The following is a 9,730-nucleotide window of genomic DNA, read 5'->3' on the forward strand; positions in this document are numbered from 1 at the left end:
TAAAATAAATATTAGCCCCCGCACCCGGCCAGTGCACCATTTTTATACATTCCTTTGATTTAAAAGTAAAACAAAGTTGACAAAAATAAATTTTTTAATATCTTATAAATTTATAAAATAAATATTTTATGAATAAATAAAAATTGTAGATACACAAAAAAAACATGATCATGGAAAATTTAAAACACACACAAAAGTCCGTAGGCTCTGAATTTGCAGTGGATTGTGTAGCTAGTCCTCAGTTCTGCGTTTCTGACTTTGACTCATCCGTCCCTCCTCTGGGCCGCCATGAGTGCTTCCTAGGCCACGGTCATGGCCTCCGCACAAGCACCCAGGCACCCATCCAGTCTCTCTAGCTGGCACCAATCTGGTCTCTCATACGAAGAGGAAAAATAATACATAAAGCCATTGGCAAAGAACTCAACAACAAAACAATTCTCCTTCAGCACAGGTCAGACTTTGGAGTTGGATGTGCTGACCAGAAAGATCTCGATGATACTGTGGTTTAAAGTACACGGCATGGACGGGCACGGTGGCTCACACCCGTAATCCCAGCTCTTTGGGAGGCCGAGGTGGACAGTCACTTGGGGTGAGGAGTTCAAGACCAGACTGGCCAACATGGAGAAATCCTGTCTCTACTAAATATACCAAAAAAAAAAAAAAATCATCTGGGCACGGTGGTGGGCACCTGTAATCCCAGCTACTCAGGAGGCTGAGGCAGGCGAATCGCTGGAACCCAGGAGGTGGAGCTTGCAGTGACTGAGATTGAGCCACTGCACTCCAGCCTGGGCAACAGAGTGAGACTGTGTCTCAAAATAAAATAAAATACAAATGAACTGCACTCCAGCCTGGGTGATGGAGTGAGACTCTGTCTCAATAAATAAATAAAGTAATAAATAAATAATAGGGCTGGGTGCAGGGGCTCATGCCTATAGTCCTAGCACTTTGGGAGGCCAAGGCAGGAGGATCACTTGAGGTTAGGGGTTCAAGAGCAGCCTGGCCAACATGGCGACACCCTGCCTCTACTAAAAAGTACAAAAAAATAGCTGGGCATCGGGGCAGGTGCCTGTAATCCCAGCTGCTCCAGAGGCTGAGGCAGGAGAATCGCTGGAACCCAGGAGGCAGAGGTTGCAAGGAGCCGAGATCATGCCACTACACTCCAACCTGGCAACAGAGCCAGCTTCCACCTCAAAATAATAAGAATAATAAAATAGGAATAAATGTAATTACTCTCAGCAGCTCACTAATCATGAGCATCCAGGGCCCCCGGGTGGCTGGCGCATTCACCACAGTGCGGGAATTCCCATGCAGCTTCCCTGGCACGTGAGTCCCTGGCATGGCTCGGATTCATCTGGAGCCCAGGCCACCACCTGCAAGCACACAGCACCGCCCTCTCTGCTCTTGAGAAAGATACCTTCCCCAACAATGCTGTTCATACCAAGAATTTGCTCAGAGCTGCAAGCCATTATCCTAAGAGAATGAACACAGAAACAGAAAAGCAGATGCTGCAGGTTCTCACTTACACCTGGAAGCTACACACCGGGTCCTCACAGGCACAAAGATGAGAACAACACAAAGAAGAACGGGCGCAGTGGCTCACGCCTGTCATCCCAGCACTTTGGGAGGCTGAGGGGGTGGATCACCTGAGGTCGGGAGTTCGAGACCAGCCAGGCCAACATGATGAAACCCGTCTCTACTGAAAATACAAAAAATTAGCTGTGCATGGTGGCACACACCTGTAATCCCAGCTACTCAGGCTGTTGAGGCAGGAGAATCGCCTGAACCCTGGAGGAGGAGGTTGCAGTGAGCTGAGATCGTACCATTGCACTCCAGCCTGGGCAATAAGAGCAAAATTCTGTCTCAAAAATAAATAAATAATACATACACATATACCTATATGCAAATACACATATGATGTATACAATCACATGTGTACATATGAATATATAGATATACATGCAAAGTCATAGGTACATGTGCATACAATGTTTTCTTTTACATATATGCGAAAGAAAAGTACAAACTGATAGGCATTTGAAAATGCATCTGTGCATGCAAAGACGTGAACACACATATGTACATGCAAACATCCATCTCTATAAGTGTATACCTTTCAATGAATTGTGCATATATGCAGTTACCCAAGTGCATGGCAATATAAACACATTCACAAATACATATGCATATGTCTATGAATATGTGTGCCTGCATTTACATGTACAGTATATGTGCAGATACACACAGAATTCCTGATACACAACGTGCATATGTATGCATATCTATATCATGCATGTACATATATACACATTTGCATTGATATCCAAGCAAGCTGGTCTGCTCTAAGTACAAGACAATATGGTTCATGCGTGTTTCTAGAACGAGTCATCTTTGAGGTCATGTCCCCACGGCAAGGACGTCAGGGCAGGCACTCAGCCAGGCTTTGCCTGACAGGGGTGGGGCGTTCTGCGTCTGGGAGATAGAATCTGCCAAGCACAGAGCCTCCGGTGGTAACTGTTTATAGAATCATGGCCAGTGGGGCTGCCCTGTGATCCGTGGTGAAGATCGGCCATGTTTATACTGAGGTCAGCATTTCCCAGAGGACATCTGAGCAATTTGTTTGTGGGACACTCTGAAGAGGGAGTGCCATAGCAGCAATTCGTGTTTTTTTTTTTTTTTAAATCAAATGTGCTTTATTTTTTTATTATACTTTAAGTTCTGGGGTACATGTGCAGATCATGCAGGTTTGATGCCTAGTTCTACACGTGCCTGGTGGTTTACTGCATCCATCCCACCATCATTTACATTAGGGATTTCTCCTAATGCTCTCCCTCCCCAATCCCCCACCCCCTGCTGTCCCTCCCTAATCCCTCCACCCCCTGCTATCCCTCCCCTAGCCCCACACCCCGACAGGCCCCAGTGTGTGATGTTCCCCTCCCCGTGTCCATGTGTTCTCATTGTTCAACTCCCACTTATGAGTGAGAACATGTGGTGTTTGATTTTCTGTTCTTGTGTCTGTTTGCTGAGAATGATGGTTTCCAGATTCATCCATGTCCCTGCAAAGGACATGAATCCATCCTTTTTCATGGCTGCATAGTATTCCATTGTGTCTCTGTGCCACATTTTCTTTATCCAGTCTATCACTGATGGGCATTTGGGTTGGTTCCTGGTCTTTGCTATTTTGAACAGTGCCACAATATTCTTGTCCAGATTTTTATTTTTGGAGACAGGATCTTTGTTGCCCAGGCTGTGGTGCAGTGGCTCAATCTCAGCTCACTGCACCCTCCGCTTTGGGCTCAAGCAATCCTCCCACCTCAGCCTCTCGAGTAGCTGGGACTACAGACAAGCACCACCACAGCCAGCTAACTTTTTGCATTTTTGGTACAGAAAGTGTTTCAGTATGTTGCCCAGGCTGGTCTCAAACTCCTGACCTCAAACTATCTGCCCTCCTCACTTGCCCAAAGGCTGGGATTACATGTGTGAGCCACCACACCCAGCCACCCAGAGTTACTCATTGTTCAGGGGAACCCATTTGGTGACTTCGAAGATTCTCACTCTGTGTATGTGTGTTACTGTATTATCATTGTGCCTTTTTTTTTTTTGTTTTTTTGAGACAGAGTTTGCTCTTGTTGCCCAGGCTGGAGTGCAATGGTGCAATCTCAGCTCACCGCAACCTCTGCCTCCTGGATTCAAGCTATTCTCCTTCCTCAGCCTCCCAAGTAGCTGGGATTACAGGCATGTGCCACCATGCCTGGCTAATTTTTGTATTTTTTAAGTAGAGATGGGGTTTGTCCATGTTGGTCAGGCTGGCCTCGAACTCCCAAACTCAGGTGATCTGCCCACCTCAGAAAGTGCTGGGATACAGGCGTGAGTCCCTGCACCCTGCTGTGGCTATTATTTTTAAACTCAAGGCATAGAGATGCAGAGATGGAAAGCAAGGAGGGACTTCAGTGATCTTCTAGAATGTTCCTCATCACATGGAAAGCAGGAAGCAGAGGCTCAGGAGGAAGACATGGCAGCTCTAGACTCTCTGATGTCCTGGGGCATTTGTGCATCCTGGGAATCCATCAGTGAGGTTTCTCCACTGTCTCCCCAATCTAACTCCCTCTGATATTCCCTCTTGTGCAGCTGGGGTGATGATGGTCCCTCAGAGGAAGACCAGAGATGGATTCGAGGAACATTTTGGCCTGAACTACCTGGGGCACTTCCTGCTGACCAACCTTCTCCTGGATACCCTGAGAGAGTCCGGGTCCCCTGGCCACAATGCGAGGGTGGTCACTGTCTCCTCCGCCACCCATTACGTTGCTGAGCTGAACATGGACGACCTTCAGAGCAGGTGGGTGCACCGTGTGAATAGTCATAACAGCGTCTGTCCCGGGGGGGGGAGGTAAAGGTTACTGGTCCCCTGTGTCTGGGGGGTGCGGTACTGCCTGCATCTGCTGAACAAGGTTGCTCTAGGGACAGGGCTCCCTGCATCTGCTGGACACTGGTGCTTTGGGGACGGTGCTCCCTGTGTCTACTGGGCAGTGGTGCCCTCTGCATGTGCTGGACAGCGGGGCTCTTGGGAAGTGCTCCGTGTGTCTGCTGGGCAGTGGTGCTCCCTGCATCTGCTAGGCACAGGTGCTCTGGGAATGGTGCTCCCTGCATGTGCTGGGCACAGGTGCTCTGGGGACGGTGCTCCCTGTGTCTGCTAGGCAGTGATGCTCCCTGCATCTGCTGGACACCGGTGCTCTGGGGACGGTACTCCCTGTGTCTGCTGCGCAGTGGTGCTCCCTGCATCTGCTGGGCACAGGAGCTCTGGGAATGGTGCTCCCTGTGTTTGCTGGGCACTGGTGCTCTGGGGACGGTGCTCCCTGTGTCTGCCGGGCAGTGGTGCTCCCTGCGTCTGCTGGACAGTGGTGCTCTGGGGACACTGCTACCTGTGTCTGCTGGGCAGTGATGCTCCCTGCATCTGCTGGACACCGGTGCTCTGGGGACAGTGCTCCCTGTGTCTGCTGGGCAGTGGTGCTCCCTGCATCTGCTGGACACCAGTGCTCTAGGGATGATGCTCCTTATGTCTGCTGGGCAGTGGTGCTGCCTGCATGTGCTGGACACTGGTGCTCTGGGGACGGTGCTCCCTGTGTCTGCCGGGCAGTGGTGCTCCCTGTGTCTGTTGGACAGCAGTGCTCTGGGGACAGTGCTCCCTGTGTACGCTGGGCAGTGGTGCTCCCTGCATGTGCTAGACACTGGTGCTCTGGGGACAATGCTCCCTGTGTCTGCCAGGCACTGGTGCTCTGGGGACGGTGTTCCCTGTGTCTGCTGGGCAGTGGCGCTCCCCGTATCTGCTGGACACAGGAGCTCTAGGGATAATGCTCCCTGTGTCTGCTGGGCAGTGGTGGTCCCTGCATCTACTGGGCACAGGTACTCTCGGCACAATGTTCCCTACATCTGCCGGGCAGAGGTGCTCAGAGTGTGATGCTCCGTGCATCCTTGCTATCAGCACTCCCTGCAGGACCGCGTAGACCTCCCGCCTCCGGCTCCATGCTGAAGGATTTACCTGGGATCCCCTAGCAAGAAGAACAGCCCTGCCATACCTGGCTTCCCTAACCCCAGGCCTGAGGCAGGGCTGGGCGCGTGGCGGGCAAGCCTTCAGTGATGGCCGCTGGGGGCTCCAGGCACGTGTGTGCTGCCTGCTGTACAGGAGGGCCTGGCAGGAGGGAGGAGGGGTATCCGCACAGCCAGCAGCGCGTGCTGCAGACAGGAGTCACTGAGCAACGCACGGACTGGGACAGGGAACCCGGGGCACGTGGGATGCGGAACCCGGGGAATTAGGGCAGGGGAACACCAGGAATGTGGGAAGCGGAACCCGGGGAATGTGGGACCGGGCACGCTGGTATTGTGGGACACGGAACCCGGGGCATGGGGGACGGGGCACACCGGGAATGTGGAACGGGGTACTCGGGGCCTGTGGGACGTGGAACCCGGGGCATGTGGAATGGGAATCCCGGGGAATGTGGGACGGGGAACACCGGAAATGTGCCATGCGGAACCCCGGGCACGTGGGATGCGGAACCTGGGGAATGTGGGAGGGGGCACGCCGGGAATGTGGGACGGGGAACCCGGGGAATGTGGGACGGGGCACCCTGGGAATGTTGGATGCGGAACCAGGGGCATGTGGGACAGGGAACCTGTGGCATGTGGGACGGGGAACCGGGGAATGTGGGAAGGGGAATCCTGGGAATGTGGGATGCGGTTCCCTGGGGAATGTGGGACAGGGAACCCCGGTATTCTGGGACAGGGAACCCAGGGAATGTGGGATGGGGAACCCGGGCGTGTGACCTGCCTGTCAGGTATTCCTGCTCGCCAAAGACAACCCCGGGAATGTGGGACGCAGAACCCGGGGCAGTTGGGTTGCGGAACACCGGGAATGTGGGAGGCGGATCCCGGGGAATGTGGGACAGGGAACCAGGGGAATGTGGGACGGCAAACACCGAGAATGTGCCACGCGGAACCCGGGGCACGTGGGATGCGGAACCCCAGGCATGTTGGACAGGTTACACGGGGAATGTGTGACGCGGAACTCGGGGCATGTGGGACGCGGCACACCAGGGCATGTGGGACGGGGAACCGGGGCATGTGGGATGGGGAACACCAGGAATGTGCCACGCGGAACTCGGGGCATGTGGGACGCGGCACACCAGGGCATGTGGGACGAGGAACACGGGGCATGTGGGACAGGGAACCAGGGACATGTGGGAAGTGGCACACCGGGAATGTGGGACGGGGAACACTGGGCATGTGGGACGGGGCACACCGGGAATGCTGGATGGGGACCCCGGGGCATGTGGGACGGGGAACACGGGGCACGTGTGAAGGAGAGCCCGGGGCATGTGGGACTGGGAACACCAGGAATGTGCCACGCGGAACCTGGGGCACGTGGGATGCGGAACCCGGGGAATGTGGGATGCGGAACCCGGGGAATGTGTGATGTGGAACCCGCGGCATGTGAGACGGGGATCCAAGGGAATGTGGGACTCGGAACCCGGGGCATGTGGGAAGGGGAACCCTGGGGCATGTGGGATGGGAACCCGGGGCATGTGGGAAGGGAACCCTGGGCATGTGCGACGGGAAGCCCGGGGAGTGTGGAACATTGAACCTCTGGGCATGTCGGAAGGGGAACCCTGGGGCATATGGGACAGGGAACCCGGGGCATGTGGGAAGGGAACCCCGGGCATGTGGGACCGGGAACCTGGGGAATGTGGGACAGGGAACCCCGGGGCATGTGGAACATTGAACCTCCGGGCATGTGGGAAGGGGAACCCCGCGAATGTGGGACGGGGAACACCAGAAATGCGCCATGCGGAACCCGGGGAATGTGGGACGGGGAACACCGGGAATGGGGGACTCTGACCCGGGGCACATGGGATGTGGAACCGGGGGCATGTGGGAAGGGAAACCCGGGGAATGTGGGACGGCAAACACCGGGAATGTGCCACGCGGAACCCGGGGCACGTGGGATGCGGAACCCCAGGCATGTTGGACAGGGAACACGGGGCATGTGTGACGCGGAACCCGGGACATATGGGACGCGGCACACCGGGGCATGTGGGACGTGGTACACCTGGGCATGTGGGAAGGGAAACCCGGGGCGTGTGTGAAGGGAAACCCGGGGCGTGTGTGAAGGGGAACTCGGGGCGTGTGGGACGGGGAACACCGGGAATGTGCCACATGGAACCCAGGGAATGTGGGACGGGGAACCCGGGGAATGTGGGACGGGGAACCCCGGAAATGTGGGACGCGGAACCCGGGGCATGTGGGATGGGAAACCCGGGGAATGTGGGACGGGGCACACTGGGAATGTGGGATGCGAAACCCTAGGCATGTGGGATGTGAACCCGGGGAATGTGGGACGGGGATCTCGGGGCACGTGGGTTGTGGATTCTGGGGAATGTGGGATGGGGAACCCGGGGAATGTGGGACGGGGCACACTGGTATTGTGGGACACAGAACCCGGAGCATGTGAGACAGGGCACACCAGGCATGTGGGACGGGGAACCTGGATCATGTGGGACGGGGAACCCCAGGAATGTGGGAAGGTGAACCAGGGAATGTGGGATGGGGAACCCGGAGAATGTGGGACGCGGAACCCGGGGCTTGTGGGACGGGGAACATCAGAAATGTGCCACGTGGAACCCGGGGCACGTGGGATGCGTAACCTGGGGAATGTGGTACTGGGAACACTGGGAATGTGGGAAGGCGAACCAGGGAATGTGGGATGGGGAACCCGGGGAATGTGGGAAGGGGAATCCCAGGAATGTGGGATGCCGTTCCCTGGGGAATGTGGGACGGGGAACCCCAGTATTCTGGGGTGGGGAACCCAGGGAATGTGGGATGGGGAACCCAGGGGTGCGACCTGCCTGTCAGGTATTCCTGCTCGTCAAAGACAACCCGGGAATGTTGGACGCGGAACCCGGGGCATGTGGGATGCGGAACCCGGGGCATGTGGGATGCGGAACCCCGGGCATGTGGGATGAGTAACCGGGGGAATGTGGGTCGGGGAACCCGGGGCCTGTGGGAAAGGGAACCCGGGGCCTGTGGGAAGGGGAACCCAGGGCATGTGGGACGGGGAACCCCGGAAATGTGGGATGCAGAACCCGGGGAATGTGTGACGTGGAACCCGCGGGATGTGAGACGGGGATCCAAGGGAATGTGGGACTTGGAACCCGGGGTATGTCGGAAGGGGAACTCTAGGGCATGCGGGACGGGGGACCCGGGGCATGTGTGACGGGGAACCCGGGGAATGTGGAACATTGAACCTCCGGGCATGTGGGAAGGGGAACCCCGGGGCATGTAGGACGGGGAACCCGGGGCATGTTGGATGGGGAACCCAGGGAATGCGGGACGGGGAACCGCGGGGCATGTGGGACGGGGAACCGCGGGGCATGTGGAACGTTGAACCTCCGGGCATGTGGGAAGGGGAACTCCGGGAATGTGGGATGGGGAACCCTGAGCATGTGGGACGGGGAACACCGGAAATGTGTCTCGCGGAACCCGGGGCACATGAGATACGGAACCCGGGGCATGTGGGACGGGGAACCCGGGGCATGTGTGAAGGGGAGCCCGGGACATGTGGGACGCAGAACCAGGGGCATGTAGGACGGGGAACACCAGGAATGTGGGACGCGGAACCCGGGGCACGTGGGACTCGGAACCCAGGGCACGTGGGATGCGTAACCCGGGGAATGTGGTACTGGGAACACTGGGAATGTGGGAAGGGGAATCCCAGGAATGTGGGATGGGGAACGTGGGGCGTGTGACCTGCTTGTCAGGTATTCTTGCTCGCCAAAAACAACCCCGGGTATGTGGGACGCGGAACCCAGGGCATGTGTGATGCGGAACCCGGGGAATGTGGGACGGGGAACACCAGGAATGTGGGACGCGGAAACCGGGGCACGTGGGACTCGGAACCCAGGGCACGTGGGATGCATAACCCGGGGAATGTGGGACGGGGAACACTGGGGCATGTGGGACGGGGAACCCAGGGCATGTGGGAAGGGGTACCCCGGGGCATGTCGGATGGGGAACCTTGGGGCTTGTGGGACGGGGAACCCGGGGCATGTGGGAAGGGAACCCTGGGCATGTGCGACAGGGAACCCGGGGAATGTGGAACATTGAACATCTGGGCATGTGGGAAGGGGAACCCGGGGAATGTGGGAAGGGGAATCCCGGGAATGTGAGATGGGGAACCCGGGGC

General features: G+C 56.5%; 1 protein-coding gene across 2 annotated transcripts in view; it reads left to right on the top strand.

Annotated features, from left to right (window-relative positions):
- Positions 1–9,730, top strand: part of DHRSX (dehydrogenase/reductase X-linked) — a 199,933-nt gene that overhangs the window by 146,235 nt on the left and 43,968 nt on the right. For both annotated transcript variants that reach the window (XM_032267781.1, XM_032267780.1), the window contains exon 5: positions 4,126–4,333. In XM_032267781.1, the coding sequence (XP_032123672.1) occupies positions 4,126–4,333 (208 nt within the window). The remainder of the gene's footprint in view (positions 1–4,125; positions 4,334–9,730) is intronic.

This window comes from Sapajus apella, unplaced genomic scaffold (assembly GCF_009761245.1).
Source record: "Sapajus apella isolate SASKATOON/1434 unplaced genomic scaffold, GSC_monkey_1.0 scaffold172, whole genome shotgun sequence".
Classification (NCBI taxonomy): Eukaryota; Metazoa; Chordata; class Mammalia; order Primates; family Cebidae; genus Sapajus; species Sapajus apella.